Source organism: Heterodontus francisci, chromosome 19, assembly GCF_036365525.1.
Source record: "Heterodontus francisci isolate sHetFra1 chromosome 19, sHetFra1.hap1, whole genome shotgun sequence".
In the NCBI taxonomy this organism is placed as follows: domain Eukaryota; kingdom Metazoa; phylum Chordata; class Chondrichthyes; order Heterodontiformes; family Heterodontidae; genus Heterodontus; species Heterodontus francisci.
Window position 1 is genome coordinate 14,274,916 of NC_090389.1, and position 17,798 is coordinate 14,292,713.

General features: G+C 43.8%; 1 protein-coding gene across 1 annotated transcript in view; it reads left to right on the forward strand.

Moving 5' to 3' along the window:
- Positions 1–17,798, forward strand: part of dock3 (dedicator of cytokinesis 3) — a 1,369,418-nt gene that overhangs the window by 464,786 nt on the left and 886,834 nt on the right. The window contains exon 5 of the mRNA XM_068052296.1: positions 7,332–7,428. Coding sequence (XP_067908397.1) covers positions 7,332–7,428 — 97 coding nt within the window. The remainder of the gene's footprint in view (positions 1–7,331; positions 7,429–17,798) is intronic.

The window sequence follows — 17,798 nt, forward strand, 5'->3', positions numbered from 1 at the left end:
AAACGAGGTTGAGAATTACAAAATCGAGGCATTGCTTAATAGGAGCCATTGCAGGTCAGCGGGCATAGGGTTTTTTTAGATTAGAGATACATCACTGAAACAGGCCCTTCGGCCCACCGAGTCTGTGCTGAACATCAACCACCCATTTATACTAATCCTACACTAATCCCATATTCCGACCAAACATCCCCACCCGTCCCCACATTTCCCTACCACCTACCTATTGGGTGGGTGAATAGGACTTGATATGAGTTAGGACACAGGCAGCCGAGATTTGGATGACTTCAGGTCTACGGAGGCTATAATGCGGGAAGCCAATCAGGAGTGCATTGGCATAGTCATGTCCAGAAGGAACACAGGTGTGAATGAGGATTTCAGCAGCAAATGCGCTGAGGCAGTTGTAGAGTCGGTCAATGTTACGTAAGTGGAACTAGGTGGTCTTCGTGATGGCACAGCTATATGGTTGGAAGCTCATCTAAGGGTCAAATATGACACCAAGGTTGCAAACCAGTCTGGTTCAGCCTCAGATGCTTGCCACAGAGAGGGAGAATATAAGAAATAAGAGCAGGAGTAGACCATATGGCCCATTGAGCTTGCTCTGCCATTCAATAAGATGATGGCTGAACTTGAACATCACTTTCCTGCCATGTCCCCAAAACTGTACAGAAGAGGTTTACCAGGATGTTGCCTGGTCTGGAGGGCATTAGCTATGAGGAGAGGTTGGAAAAACTTGGATTGTTTTCACTGGAACGACGGAGATGGAGGGGCGACATGATAGAGGTTTACAAAGTTATGAGCGGCATGAACAGAGTGGATAGTCAGAAGCTTTTTCCCAGGGTGGAAGAGTCAGTTACTAGGGGACATAGGTTTAAACTTAAACTTAGGGACTTATCTACCTTAATGCTTTGCAGGACACCCAACACCTCCTCCTTTTTGATAATGAGATGACTGAGACTATCTGCACTCCCTTCTCTAGGCTCATCATCCACCAAGTCCTTCTCTTTGGTGAATACTGATGCAAGGTACTCATTTAGCACCTCGCCCATTTCCTCTGGCTCCACACATAGATTCACATCTCTGTCCTTGAGTGGGCCAACCCTTTCCCTGGTTACCCTCTTGCTCTTTATATCCATATAAAAAGCCTTGGGATTTTCCTTAATCCTGTTTGCCAATGACTTTTCATGACCCCTTTTAGCCCTCCTAACTCCTTGCTTAAGTTCCTGCCTACTGTCTTTATATTCCTCAAGTGCTTCATCTGTTCCTAGCCTTCCAGCCCTTACGAATGCTTCCTTTTTCTTTTTGACGAGGCTCACAATATCCCGCGTTATCCAAGGTTCCCGAAACTTGCCAAACTTGTCCTTCTTCCTCACAGGAACATGCTGGTCCTGGATTCACTATTGTTGGTGTGTCAATCTCAATTAATTTGTTTCCAACACACCAGCAAAAGTGGTTATTTCACTGTCATGGCATCAATAGTTTAGAATTGATGTTGCTTAGAACTAGTTAACTGAGTTCCCATACTGTCCAATGAGTTGATGGGACAGAATTCTGGAAACTCAATGGTCCATCATTCTTTTGGTCCACATTACTTTATGAAATTCCTCCATTTTCCAAAAACTGAACATGAGGGATGCAGAGGTCATTTTGGTAATCTCTTAATGGCCTTTCAGGCAAACCCCTCCACCGACCAAGACTGAGGCACCTATTATTTTGTCGCATGAACATTAAAACTTAAAATTGCAAGCCCCTGACTGGAAAGACATTTTTGTATAGTAACTAGCAGTGTTGGAAAAAAGGGACCCAGTTGTTGCTTCCCCAATACACAAAAGAAGTGGTCAAACCAATTTTAGTCACATGACTAGCTGGCTGGAGATTTTTGAATTTGAACTTCCAACAAAGGATTTGAACTCAGACAAAGTCATGTGCTTATGGAGTAAAGATCTCTCCTGGAACTGAAGCAAGAAGACCTCTCTCCTGCCTGCTTCCATCTCCTTCCCATGGAACTGAATCTTGTGAAAACACGTGAAACTCAAAGAGAGAAAAGTTTCCTACATGAACAAAGTTTTAAGAAGACGACTGGGCCCCAATGAAAAGCAAGACTACTTACAAAAGGACCACAGTGAGCTCAAAGCACTGTAACAAGATATTGCCCAAACCCCTCTCCACTATATTTTCCTCTTCTCTTTTCTGTTCCTATCTGCATGTGTATATCGCGTGTGCATGCTAGCTTGGGCGAGTCGTATATCCATTATTATGAACCGTATTAGAGTTAAAGCCTGTGTGAATTGGTTTCTTTGTCTTATAATTGGAAAACTGTGAACAAAGATTCACAAAAAGGCGAGCTCAAAACAGTGTGTTTAAAATTAAACCCTGTTACAATAAGACCAGATGACGATAGTAACAGACCCCTAGACACATTGCTCACCTGGTCGTACATCTGACATTCTGCAATTGAACCTTGCTGTCAAATCTCACTAGATCACAGGCAGGATTTTCAATTTCAAAGGCTAAAATTCTAGTAAATACTTTAATGGTCTCGCAGAGGGGTCTGCAACATGCGGCTCTTTAACATCTCATTTGTGGCTCTCAACCTTTTCCAGTTGGATTGCATTAACATAAAAAAGCTCAAAAAAATTAAGTCAAGAAAAGCAAGAGCCATGTTTTTATTGGGGGATAAAAGGCTAGTCATTATGCAGCACTTTACGTTTTCAAATGATTCTTTTCATGAAAAACATCATTGTTCTCTAAATAGACCTGTTTGAGCAGTATAGCTACACCATGGTTATAAATAATGCTTTTGATTCGAGGAACAGGTTTTATGGTTGTGACCATTATTGTTACTAATATAACTGAGACGATAAATTATTCTGATTGTGCTGTTGGAAGCTATTTTTTATCACGAGAATCAATAGCTGAAAAAACTGTCTTAATTCTATGCATCTTAAATTAAAGTTTCTTGTAAAGATGACTTTACTGACCAATTATAGTAAAAGAAAAGTCAAAAATGCGATAATTCAGAGTTAGGTCTATTTTAATTTTGATTGTTTTTCTATTGATACGTAAATTCAACATGTATTTTATTTATATATGCACTCTACCAGAGACACTTGACAGTTTGCCAAGTATTTGGTTTAGAAATGCTGAATTTTTGTCTTGCGGCTCCCAATAGTTTTTATTTTAGGCATTTTTTTTTTAAAAGGCTCTTCAGATAAAAAAAATGGTTGCAGACTCCTGGTCTAGCTATTGAAAGGGAACTTTTGTAAGCAAAATAACTTCTTTTGGATGTTATGTTAAATTGAAGTCATTTTTTTTCCTGGTGTCCTGGCCAACATTCCTCCCTCAACCAATAGCATTACAAAAACAGATTAACTAGTCATTCACCACATTGCTATTTATTTGATGAAGGGTCACTGACCTGAAATGTTAACTCTGCTTCTCTCTCCACAGATGCTGTCAGACCTGCTGAGTATTTCCAACAGTTCTTGTTTTTATTTCAGATTTCCAGCATCTGCAGTATTTTGCTTTTATATTATTGCTATTTATCAGGTCTGTTATGGACAGGTGGGAAATGGTGTGGGTGACTTCCACTTTTCACCTCTCAAGTGACCAGTAATAGATTTTTTTTGAAAAGAATAGTGTTTTAGTCCCCGAGCTTTTTAAGGGTCAACTAAACAGACAAATGACTGGTTTTATCGTAGGTTTAAAAAGAAAGGTAACTATTTACTGAAACAATACCCGAAAATGTTTGCAACCTCACCGATTCACGCATTCACACACATGCACACACACAAGAAAAGATAGAAAGTCTGATTGTTGTAAAGAGAGTTCACTTTAAAACCTTCTTGGTTTTCCGGGAGGACTTTTTAACAGAGTTGCAGGTGTGAATGTTCTCTGTCTTGGCATTGATGAAGTGTCGCAGACTCAGTTAAAACTCATTCCGAAGTTAGTGGTGGAAGTCCAGTTTGTCAGATGGGGGGGGGGTGGGGGGCGGGGTGTGGGTCTCAAGATCACCTTGCAATCTCTCTGCCTCAATAATTTAAATATGGTGCTGGCAGGGCTCTTTGCTTAGCTGGATCGATCTCACAGCTTCTCTGGCTGGAAAGACTTTCTATCTCAATCTCTTTCTCTGAGAAGTTACTTCTTTTAAGGTAAAAACTTATCAGCTTTTGGTTTCAGTCAGGTGACTCAAGACGCTCTCCTCTGGGGTGTTCATACAATGTTCCAGGATATGGGGACCATTGTTACATGATGGCATCTGAATGTGGTCCATTTTGATAAATAGGTGTTCTATCGCACCTATTATCTTGGCCTTGGCTTCAGACTCAGTCTGTCTACAAAAGCCTTTGCTCACCCAATCCTTAATGATAGGATTCATTAGCACGGAACGGGCTGTTTTACATGTCAGTGTGCCTCCTCAAGGCTATTTCAGACTTTAATAATGGTCCCGCCTTCAACAGATAAACAAATTGATTGGCAATACAGAAAGGGATCATCTGACCTCTCCCTCCATGTTGCTGGATAGCAAAGTGTCCATTTTCTAGTAGCTTAGTTCAACAGTTTATTTGTATTTCATAGTTGCTCCAGTTTATTTCATATTTCATCACTGTTCCCTCTGTGAGCATCACAGATCTTATTCTGTTCAAAATGACTGCTGGACCTCTGTAGCAAGGGTCACTGCACTGGACTGCAAAATGTATCTTAATGTATGTGAAGAGCTCTGGGACATTTCTGAGAGATATTATAAGGTGCTATGTGAATGAGTCTTTCATTCTTACTTTGTATCTTATGGTGGAAACCTTAATGCTTCCAGAAAATCCTCCACTAACAAAGCCTATAAAGTTTAAAGAAGTTTGCCATTTGATAGGCAGATGGGCATCCGGTGCCTTCATCTTGATGCCTTTTTATATATGGTAGCATACTGGTAATGTTACTAGTCAAGTAATCCAGAGGTCTGGACTAATGCTTAGGAGACATGAGTTCAAATCCCACCATGGCAGCTGGGATTTAAATTCAGTTAAATCGAGAATAAAAAGCTGTGCTCACTAATAATGATAATGAAACTACAGGATTATCGTAAAAACCCATCTGGTTCATTAATGTCCTTCAGGGGAGGAAATCTCCCATCGTTACCTGGTCTGGCCCACATGTGACTCCAGATCCACAGCAATGTGGTTGAATATTAATTACCCTCTGAAATGGCCACTAAGTTGTATCAAACTGCTACAGATAGCAATCCACCACATGGACTGCAACGGTTCAAGAAGGTGGCTCATCACCACCTTCTCAAGGGCAATTAGGGATGGGCAATAAACGCTGGCCTTGTCGGCAATGCTCACAACCCAAGAATGAATTGGAAAAATGTTCGATAATGCATCCAGCACTTAATCTATGTTCTGAAAAGACACATTATAAAGGTTTCACAGCTTTTTTATATGTTGTTAAATGAATGTTCGTTTGGTTAATGTTGTCTGGCATCCAACTTCAAAATGAAAATGTGTGAGTCTTAGCACTCCATAAGCCTACCCAACCTTCCCTGTCATCTGAGTATTTGATCACCAGTTTATTATTTCTGAACTTAACCTAGGCAGATTCCATTTGAACACCACTAATGTTTTCTTAGGTAATAATGCTACCTCCATTCTTCTTAAGCTGTCTCCGGAAAATTTTATAACCAGAAATATGTAATCCCCAGTTTCCATCATGACTGCACAGTCACCTCTCCTTTTTCTATTTAGTGTCTTTAATTCCCTGATATTTTTGAGGCTTTGCGCATTCGCGCATAAACACTGTAACCCTGCCTTATTACTTTACAGTAGTTTTCCCCCCATTTTTCTGTACTTTGTTTCATTATAGTTTCTTTACCCTCTTTCCTATCTACCCTAAGATATGTTTCTCGATGACCCGTGATGACTGTTTTAGACTACATTTCCTCTATGCAACTTTTCCCCACCCCTTCCACTATATAGGCTGAGATTTGCCTTTCATCTATCTTATTAATGTAAATCCTCCTGCTATTGATCCTTTTACATTCTGCAGGCACATTGGTAACAGATGGTATGCTAAAAGATGGAAGGGTTCCTAATTAAGCTGAGTTGAAGAGGTCTCTATCTGCTTTGCAAGGAACCATGCCGACTGTGCAGAACCATCCATTCATTCTGCCTAAGTTGATGCAATATTTTCAGTCTCATAGTGACATAGGAACAGGAGTAAGTCATTTAGCCACTCAAATATGTTCCATCATTCAATGAGAACATGGCTGATCTGAGACCTAACTCTCTATACATGCCTTTTGCCCCATATTCCTTAATATCTTTGGTTGACAAAATTCTGTCAATCTCAGATTTAAATTAACAATTGATGAAGCATCAATTGCCATTTGCAGAAGAGAGTTCCAAACTTCAACCATCCTTTATATGTAAAAGTGCTCCCTAGTTTCACTCCTGAAAGATCTAATTTTTGGACTATCCTCCCTAGTCCTAGACTCCCCAACCAGCAGAAATAGTTTCTATTTATCCTATCCTATCTCCTTAATATTATGAAAACTTTGATCAACTCATGCCTTAACTGTCTAAATTCCAGGGAATACAAGCCTAATTTGTGTAATCTTTCCTCATAATTTAACCTTGGAGTCCAGGTCGCATTTTGGTAAACCTAAGCTGCAACCCCTCCAAGGCCAATATATCCTTCCTAATTTGTGGTGCCCAGAACTGCTCACAGTACTCCAGGTGTGGTCTATCCAGGGCTTTGTTTAGCCGAAACATGACTTCTCCCTTCTTGTATTCCAGCTCTCTTGATATAAGGGTCAGTATTCCATTTGTCTTTTTGAGTATTTTCTATACCATACCTTTTAATGATGTATGTACCTGGACCTCAAGTCTGTTTGGACCTCCACTGTTTCTAGCTTTTCCCCATTTAGGAAGTACCCTGTTCTACCCTTTTTAGGGCCAAAGTGGATGACCTCATATTTGCCTACGCTGAAATCCATTTGCCACAGTTTTCCCCTTTCATTTAATCTTATCATGATCCCTTTGAAATTTTATTGTCTTGTGTAATTTTATGCTTCCATCTACACTTCATTCAGAAATGACAGAGGAATAGAAAAGTTACAAATTGGAAATGTGTTGGTGGTGGTGCAAGAAGCCAGTTCAAAGTTGAGTGTTTTGGTGAGCTAAATTAGAAAAGTATTTCATTTATAACCACTCTCTTTCTTATTTCGATGAACAGTTCTTACAGAAAACAAATAAAAACTAATTTGAGATAAATGTTCATTGTATTGTATGTTGTAAGAGTTGTGAGGCTGTCAAAGCAATCCTTTATGTTTTATTTTGCAGCCAGTTTGAGACTGTGGTTCCAGTGGAAGATTCTATTGTTACTGAGGTCACAGCCACATTACAAGAATGGGTAATGCTCTGGAAACAACTGTATGTGGTAAGTACATAACTTTTTTTTCCAATTGCTGACAAATTTTATGTGAAGTGATTGTACACTTAACATCTTTTCAGTGTTCATATTGTGGGAGAATTTGATTCACTGTTTAGATCTCCAGAAATGATATGATATGAAACAAATCCCGAGTTCTTAAAGAAAATAACTTTGCACGAGAGAACATTTATATCTGTTCCTGTGTTCAAGTAAAAAGGTTTCAATTAACTAAATGTGTCAATTAAACAGTAATACTGAGGAATAACAGGAACTAAAGATGTGGTGAAGTACAATAGAAATGGAGGCTCAGTTGATATTTCTGGTGGTGTCGTTGCATATAAAACTGCTTCACAAGGTGAAGGGAGTTTTCTGGGGCAAGTTATAAGTAGCCAGGACACATTGTACAGTGCAATATTTCCGTGAAAGTGTATTCTTACGACTGAGGAGGGAGGAGTACACTGTCTTTCTCTAGTTCCACTTCTCCATAAGTCACTACATATATTTAAATGTTTACCGAGTTACCGATACAGCCAAATATATACTTTATTTTTATTTCAGAATAAAATCCATCAACCAGGTTTCTTTACTAAACAACAACATTATCAATTTATTATAAAACAAGACATATTCTGTAAAGATGCAAAGTATTAACACACAGATTGAAATATAAAAGTTCCCTTCTAACTTAGCCCAACACTGATGCACACAAGCACACATGCACACGCGCGCGCACACACACACACACACAACGGTTAAAGAAAAAAAATAGAGGTTTTCTCCGCAGAGATCGCTTTACAAAAAAAAGACAAAAAAATGCTTTGGCCAAATACTCGTTAATTCTTGAAGGAAAAGGATAAGAGATATGATATCAGTTGTCCCTTTTCTGGCATTCCAAATACGCGTAGACGGCTGTTCCTGGGATATTTATCGAGCAGTTCTCTTCAGGCGACATCGAGGATTAGTCTGGCATTCTTTCCAGGAGAAATGCGGCATCAGGGGTTTCAGCTATCACACATTGGATTCTCAGGGTTTCTCAGAGAGGTGGAGAAAGGATGAGCTGGGTGCTTCTCTCAGCAGGCTGCAAACCCAACTGACTCAAAACAATATCCAAACCGAAACCAACTCTTGACCACCATAAATCTTGACATATCACTTCTCTGTAAACAACTCCCATAGTCAGAAGGCACCTGCTGTTTACTTAGCTGAAGACGTGTGACTTCCAGTAAGGGTTTGTTTTTTAAACGGAAAGTTCAAGTCCCAAAGCCCTTCCAGTGACCGTTATTTTAAAAAAAAACGAAGTCCAGCATTTGTGGGATCACTTCAATCCTCCAAAGGAATCAATTTCCACAATTTTTAAAAACACGAGTTCTCACAAAAAAAATTTTAAAATGGAAGCACTTGCATTATGGTATAAAATGAATGCCTTAATTTGCACATTTGCAAAAACTGTCTAAAATCTACATGTAAAATGTGTTAAATTCTGCCTCTCTATTCAGAAAAGTTAAGACCTTTTATGTTCGTAACTTATTTTGTAAGTTCCTTTTCTCTCCAGTCTCTTAGGGCTATGAGGGTAGGCATGCAAATTGGTCTCGCCCTCTAGGTGTTCCATTATCAGGGGCATAGATCTAGCTTAAAAAGTAAGAGGTTTAGAGGGGATTTGAGGGGAATTTATTTTCACTCAGAGGGTGTTGGGGATCTGGAACTCACTGCCTGAAAGAGTGGTAGAGTCAGAAACCCTCATAGCATTTAAAAAGTACTTGAAATGTCGTAACTACAAGGTTAGGGTCCAAGAACTGGAAAGTGGGATTAGGCTGGATGGCTCCTTATTTGCTTGTGCTGACATGATGAGCTGAATGGCCTCCTTCTGTGCTGTAAATTTCTATGACTTTCTATAATTTTTCTGCCAGTCTATAGCCATCCACCAGGAGGTACATACTCGCAGCAGAAGTTGACTTTGGCTCCACTTTTACTCCCATTCTTCTTGGGAATGCTTTATCTTTTCAACCTGAGATTTCTTCATGGGATTGCAGGATTTCTAAATATTTAAATTTCAGAGAATTGTGGTTCATTGATGTTGATTTCAGAAGATCTTTGTAGTTTATTGAGTATGAGATGTGCCAACTCCTGGGACATTAGGACTGGTTCTGGGGGAGATGAGACCTGTACAGGCCGGACGTGTTGTACCTGAACAGAGCCAGGACCAACGTCCTTGTGGAGCAATGTGATTATGATTAGAGATACAGCACTGAAACAGGCCCTTCGGCCCACCAAGTCTGTGCCGAACATCAACCACCCATTTATACTAATCCTACACTAATCCCATATTCCTACCAAACATCCCCACCTGTCCCTATATTTCCCTACCACCTACCTATACTAGTGACAATTTATAATGGCCAATTTACCTATCAACCTGCAAGTCTTTTGGCTTGTGGGAGGAAACCGGAGCACCCAGAGAAAACCCACGCAGACACAGGGAGAACTTGCAAACTCCACACAGGCAGTACCCGGAATCGAACCCGGGTCCCTGGAGCTGTGAGGCTGCGGTGCTAACCACTGCGCCACTGTGCCGCCCTTGTGCTTGTGCTATTGGGGAATCTTTAACTTGGCAGAGTGTGAAAACCAGGAGGTAATATGAGAGAGGAAAACCAAGGTGCACCGAGAGACAGCACTAAAGTAGGAAGTAGTAAGTTGTTAGGTGGGAACAGAGTCAGAGGAAATATAATAAGATGTGAATGCGCAGAGCGTGGTAAATAATGTTGGTGAGCTGCAAGCGCAGATAGCTATGTGGGAATATGATGTTATGGCGATAATGGAGACTGACTCAAAAAAGGACAGGACTGAGTATTAAATAATCCTGGATACAAGGTGTTCATTAAAGAAAGGGGATGAAAGGAAGGAGGAAAGGTGGCAGTATTGATTAAGGATAATACTACAGTGCTGGAGAGATAGGATGTCCTAGAGGGGTCAAGGACAGAATCTGTTTGGTTTGAGCTAAGAAACAATGGAGGTAGTATTACACTACTGGGTGTATCCTGTTGGTCACTAAAAGATACAGAGGCACAAATTTGCAAGGAAATTACAGAGAGGTGCAAAAACTATAGGGTAGTTATAATGGGGGACTTTAATTATTCTAATATAGACTGGGCTAATCATGTAAAGGGCAGGGAGGGGAAGAGGTCATGAAGTGTTTTCAGTAGAATTTTCTACATCAGTATGTTTCCAGTCCAATGAGGAAGGAGGCATTGCTGGATCTGGTTCTGGGGAATGAGGTGCGTCAAGTGGATCAAGTAGCGGAACATCGAGGGGACAGTGATCACAGTGTCGTAACGTTTAGGTTGGCTATGGCAAAGGACAAGAAGCAATCCAAAGTAAAAATAACTAATTGGGGGAGGGCCAACTTCACAGGGGTGAGAACCGATCTGGCACAGGTAGAATGGAATCAAAGATTGGCAGGCAAAACTGTAACAGAGCAATGGGCAGTCTTTAAAGAGGAGATAGTTCGGGTACAGTCAAGATACATTCCCACGAGGGGGAAAGATAGGGCAACAAATCCACAGTTCGCTGGATGCCAAAAGAGATAGAGCGTGAGGTGAAGCAGAGAAAGGGGGCGTAAGGCAAATGCCAAGTGGATAGAACAGTTGAGAACAAGGCTGAATATAGAAGGTCAGAGGGGAAGTGAAAAAAACAAAGAGAAGCAACGAGGGAGTATGAGAATAGAGTGGCAGCTAACATAAAAGGGAATCCAAAAGTCTTTGCTTGGCATGTAAATAGTAAAAGGATGGTAAAAGGAGGAGTGGGGCCAATTGGCCAATTTGGGACATACAACGGGATTTATGCATGGTGGCAGGGGGCATGGCTGAGGTACTAAATGAGTACTTTGCCCAGGAAGAAGATGCTGCCCAAGTCATAATGAACGGAGAGGTAGTTGAGACACTGGGTGAGCAAAAAATTGATAAAGACAAGGCATTTAGATAGGCTGGCTGTACTTAAAGTTGATAAGTCACCAGGGCCAAATGAGATGCATCCGACGATACTGAGGGAAGTAATCGTTGAAATTGCGGAGGCACTGGCCATAATCATTCAGTCCTCCTTAGATATGAAGGTGGGGCCAGAAGACTGGAGAATTGCAAATGTTACACCCTTGTTCAAAAAAGGGCGTAAGGATAAGTGCAGCAACTACAGGCCAGTCAGTTTAACCTCAATGGTGGCTTTAGAAATGATAGTTCAGGACAAAATTAATTGTCACTTGGACAAATGTGGATTAATTAAGGAAAGCTATGGATTTTTTAAGGGCAAATCACGTTTAATTAACTTACTTGAGTTTTTTGATGAGGTATCAGAGGGAGTTGATGAGGTTAATGTGGTGTGCATGGACTTCCAAAAGACAGGCGCTAAGGAAGTGATTAGTTGACTTTTTTGTGAAATATTGGATGGCTTTTTGGAAAAAGTTGCTTTGGAATGATGTTTTGCAGTGGCTTTTATTTCAGTATTGTGGTCAAGAGGATGCTATGATGGTTCGTAAAAGAGGGATGGTAGAGTGTGGGACTGTTGAACAATGAGGATTTGGGGTTCTGTTCATGTGAACCGTAGTCGAATGAGGCAATCACAGACAGCCCGATCAGATTGGGGATGTGGCAGCTGCCTTCCCCTCCTCCTCCTCTTCTTCCTCTTCCTCTTAATCCATCTGCTCTGCTCCTCCTCTTCCACCTCCACTCCTCTTTCTCTTCATCCCCTTCCTATTCATCCTCCTCCTGCTCCTCCTCTTACTTCTCCTCTTCCTGAGCTGCTCACCATATTCCTGAAGGTAAAGTTGTGGAGGATACATTGAATTGGGACACATGCTCTTCTCCAGAGCTGCCCAGGCCACGGAACTGTTGCTTCAGCACTCTGATGGTCTGCTCAGTAATGTTTTTCGTAGCAGAAAGGCGCTTATTGGACGCATGGATGGGTTGCAGAGTGGAGTCATGAGACAGATGTAAAGCAGATAGCCCCTATCACTTAGCAGACACCCTCTGGTTTGACATGGTGGCTATGAAAGACTGAGAGAACAGTGGATTCATACAAAATGAAAACAGCATGCCTGCTGCCAGGATAGGAAGCATTCACCATCACGATGTGCTGAGTGTTGTCACACGCCAACAACACATTCAGTGAGTGGTAACCTTTGTGGTTCGAGTACATCTTGGCCATGAGACATGGCACCCGCAAAGCCAAATGGGTGCAGTCGATGGCACCATGCGCCATTAGAAACCTGCTATCCTAACAAAACCACATATAAGCTCTGCCTGCTTCACTCTTTTCAGAGAGAACCCAATGAACTCCCCTCTCCTGGAATAGAGAGTGTACGTCACCTCTTTGATGCACCAGTGGATGACGCACTGGGCGATGCTACATATGTCATCTGCTCCAGCCTGGAAGGACCCCGAAATTCAGGACCACAGTCACCCTCCACAGCCACTGGCAGCACCATCATTGCCCTGCTCTGAGGCTGTAGGTCTGGTTGCAAAAGGTGGCAGAGTTCTGTGAGTATCTCCATCATAAAGCTCAGATGGTGCGCACATCGGTCCTGGCTTAGAGGTAGGAGAAGTGCTATTAGAAGACCCTAGGTAGATAAAGCCACCTGCTGAGAGCCCTTCTCCCCTTCCTCTGCAAGCAGCTTGTCCTCTTTACCTCCTCTGCTCCATCTCCCTCTTATCCTGGAGCCCAAGGGGAATTACATATGGCTCCCATGACTGGGAAGCAAGTGGTCTGATGATGCCCTAGCAGCTACAACTAAGATCTTTTTCAAGTGCAACCCCATTCCCTGAAGACATCACCAACTTTAACCAACTCTTCAAACACGTCAAGCACTTCCACAAACACAAGCAAAGCCAGTAGAAATTAATCAGCAACTAGCCTGCAAGTTGTTGATGATCCCTTTAAATAGAGGTGGTGGGCATGTTCAGCAATAGAAATTAATCAGCAACTAGCCTGCAAGTTGTTAATGATCCCTTTAAATAGAGGTGGTGGGCATGTTCAGCAATGTGTGTTTAAAGCATAATAACATAAGAAATAGGAGCAGGAGTAGACCATACGGCCCCTCGAGCCTGCTGTGCCATTCAATATGATCACGGCTGATCTGCTGCCTCAACTTCACTTTCATGCCCGCTCTCCATATCCCTTGATTCCCTGAGAGACCAAAAATTAGTCTATCTCAGGCTTGACTATACTCAAAGATGGAGCATCCACAAGTCACTGGGGTAAAGAATTCCAAAGCTTCACTACCCTCTGAGTAAAGAAATTTCTCCTTATTTCAGTCCTAAATAATCAACCCCTTATTTGAGAATGTGCTACTGTGTTCTAGATTCTAGGGAAATCAACCTCTCAGTGTCGACCCCATTAAGCCCTTTTAGAATCTTGTATGTTTCAATGAGATCACCTCTCATTCTTCTAAGGGTATAGGCCCACTTTACTCAACCTCTCATAATAGGACAACCCTCTCATCCCAGGAACCAATATAGTAAACCTTTGCTGTAATGCTCCAAGACAAGTATATCCTTTCTCAGATGTGGAGCCCAAAACTGTGCACAGTACTCCAGATGTGGTCCACCATAGGCCTATACAACGGTAGCAAGACTTTGAGCTGGATTTTACTAGCCCTATGGTGACGGGCTGGGAGTCATAGTATTGTGAAAAAAGGTGTCGGAAGGAAAGCCCGACATCTTAGCATCGCAACCGGATACTCCAAAGGCAGCTAGGCTTGGGGGAGGACCACGTGCTGAGATGGGCAGGAAGGTAATTAAGCCGTGACCAATGGGGCTTCAGAGACTCTTCAGGCGTAAGGAGACAGTGGATTAGCGAGAGGTCAGTGCTGGCTCCAGATGGCAGCCATTATAAACGGTAATGTGGCTTGGAAGGGAGGATAGAACAATGTGGGCAGTGACAGTGGCAGTTGGGAGCAGGGACAAACTTTCCAGCACAGCAGGGGCATACCACCTGAGTGCCATCTCGGGTATAGCACTTAGATGAACTGTGCGGGGGGACTGGGGGTGAGAGGCACTGGAAACTGAACACAGCTATCTGCCATGGGCCTCATTCACTCAGGCTTCGAGACTTCCAGTGAGGAAGACCATCAAAGAAGGAGAGAGCTGCAGCCACAGGCAATGGGCCAGCAGCAGCCTGAAGGCAACCAGGAGCTTCAGTCTCAGAGGGGAAATTCAGGAGGAGGACGCAGAGGGGCACGCAACCTACCCATGCGCACCGAAGAGGTTACCCACCAGAGAGGGTCGACCATCAGAGACTCAGCTTCCTGCAAATGTCAGAGCAGCAGGGTCACCGAAGACTGTGCCTCTCCAGTGAGGCAGTCACAGGGCTGATAGTGTGCCATGATAGTGGATGAGGTGAACCCTATAGGAAGTGGTGGCCACCCAATGCCTGTGGCACTGAAGGTCACTGTGGTATTGAATTTCTACATCTCAGGATCATTCCTGGGATCTTCTGAAGAAATGTGTGGGATCTCCCAGTCTGCGATTCATCGCTGCATCAAGATGGTCACCAATGCCATCTTCAAGAGGGCCAGACAATACATGCGCTTTTGTACCAATACGGAAAGTCAAGCTAAGAGGGCCATTGGGCATGGGGCCGTCGCTGGATTCCCCCAGGTGGAGGCTGTTATTGACTGCACGCATGTGGCCATCAAGGCTCCTATGGACCAGTAAGTGACGTTCATCAACAGGAAGGGCTTCCACTTGCTCAGTGTATAACTGGTCTGCGACTACTACAAACTGTTCCTTCAGGTCTGTGCACGGTTCCTGGAAAGCAGCCATGAGGTCTACATACTAAGGCAGTCCCAGGTGCCAGATCTTTTCAGGCCCCTTGCACACCTTTCAGAATGGATACTGGGTGATCAGGGTTACCTACTCAAGACGTGGCTGTTGACGCCTGCATGGCACCCAAGCACTGATGCAGAAGGGAGGTACACCTGCCACGGGGCAACCCGAGCGACCATCGAGCAGGCTATGTGGCTTCTGAAGATGTGGTTCAGATGCCTAGATAGTTCCGGTGGAGCCCTTCAGTATACCCCAGAAAGAATCTCATTTATTGTGCTGCTGTGCTGTTCTGTGCACAATCTGGTGCTATAGAACAGAGAGGTTTTGAACAATGAGGACATCCTGGAGCTCAAAGCCTCCTCCAAGGATAAGGATATGGAGGAAGATGCTGACCATCACTGCATGATGAATTACCCCAGGGACCTGCAAGCAAGGCACAATGAGATATGCGCCAGAGAAGCTCACAATTCGCTAAGACAGGCACGTTTCAGATGATCCTTACTGACAGATCCATGCAATCTGAAAAAGCTACAGCCTTGATTGCCCTTTACATTTACCTACACCCATTAATACATTAGACAGCAGCATGGGGAATGTGTTGACCACATGGGGTGTGGTCCTTCCCATCACACCCTTTAAGGGAACTAGGGTACTGCTAAAGACCCAGTAGCCTGCAAGAAATGGAAGGATTCCTCTTGTTATGCAACGTTCTACATTTATTGGAAAGCACAAAAATTGCAAGGTTGTATGCATTCACAAAAAATAAACCAAAGAATCCCAAGTGCATCTGGGTCCCCTTCTTAAATCCCTTATTTCTACTCCTATGTGGTGCACTGTCAGCTAAACTGCCCCGTGCTTTCGATGACCTTGGTTGTCGTCCTCTGTCTGCCTGAGGCCTGGGGGGGCCCCAGCATATTGAGGGCCTCCAGCACAAATGCAGGAGCCAGCTGTATCATGGTGGCTACATGAGGCGCTGGTGTCACTGACAGAGGGTCTGAGGAGCCGCTGTCCACACCAGGAGCCCTCTGACAGGAGGCCCCAGATGCATGCCAGCCACTTCTGTACGCTTTCGGGGCACACTTGGCCCTCCCTGCTTACTGGAGGAGTCCAAGGACCTGGCGGTGAGTCCAGGTGCCTCGCCCCACTTCTCGCCCAGCCATTGCTCCATTGAGGTCATGGAGTTGGCGATGGCATGCAGGTCTGCGTGCATCTCTGGCATCCACTGAGTGGTATGCTGGATGTGGTTCTGCAAGAGGGTCGTTACCCTTTCCATGGAGGAAACCACGTGCGTGCGCACCAAAGGCGTCACGGCACTCATGGCCTAGATGGACTCTTCCATTGTCCATGCTTGGGTGAGCATTGCTTCTGGAATCTCTGCCAGATGTTTATCCACCTCAGACTGCAGGTCCAGCATCTGTGGCTTGTTGACAGCCCCAGAGGCATGTTATCAGCCTGAAGCTCAGCATTGCCCTGGCCTCCCACAGTCCTCCAAGTGCACCTGGCCTTGGCTGTCACAGCCTCCATTAGCTGTTCGGGCATGTCTATGCTGTGCTCACCAGGTTGTGATCCCAAACCTGCAAGCGGACTGATATCCAATAACGTGAGAATATCTGTGATGGTGGAGGGTGCGGGGGTATGATGTAATGGTACACCGTCTGCGGTCCTCTCCTCTTCCTCAGAGGTGAACAGCTGTCCCCCAGTCATTGCAGCCGGCTACTGTTGTCTTTGACCTGTGTGAGAGAGAAGAGTGATTCAAGGGTAATGTGCATTCCATCACGTCCATCATTGCACTCCTTGTGCGAAGTTCCATGTGACTAATGGTGGACACATGAGCACTAATCTGTTTGCCAGAGGCTCTCTTGTGTCCATCCATTAGGCCACTCACTCTCTCAGGGCTCCACTCCCATCTCATCATCAACTATGAACTGGCTCACATGCAGGCCTCTGAGCTTCAGAGCCAGTTCCTTGATCGGCATCAGGTTGGCCAGGAAAGCGATGCTGCTAGCTCTCTTGGCCCTTTCCTTCACGTTATGCACTGTCTGCTCCTAAAAGCACATAAATGTCCAGTGTTAGCTGCCTGCCAAAGACACACAAAACTTCTATGCTGCTGGCAGCCTGACTGTCCATGATGGTGCCACAGGAATGCGTCCTATATGTGGCACTCAGAAATGGCAGTGCAGGAGTCAACTCTGACGGACTGAGGCCCTTCTCAGAGAGACTGGCATAACTCTGACAGGCAATGATGCTGACTGGCCATTGCCAGTGACTAGGTGGGCATACCCTTTCTACCAATCTCACATTCACACCTAGACATATTGTAAGGCTGTAAGGTAAGCAATATGTGGTGCACTCACCTTCGCAGATTGCATGAGGTCATTAACCTTCTTGCAGCACTGAAACCAAGTTCAAGGGACGATCCCACGGCCACTGACCACCACTGCAATCTCTGTCCAGGCTTGCTTCGTTTGCAGGGTCAGTCTCCTCTTCCCATCCAGATAGGAAGAGGACCTCCCTCCTTGCCCAAGCAGCCTGGAGGAGAGCCTTCAAGGTAGCATTAGTAAACCA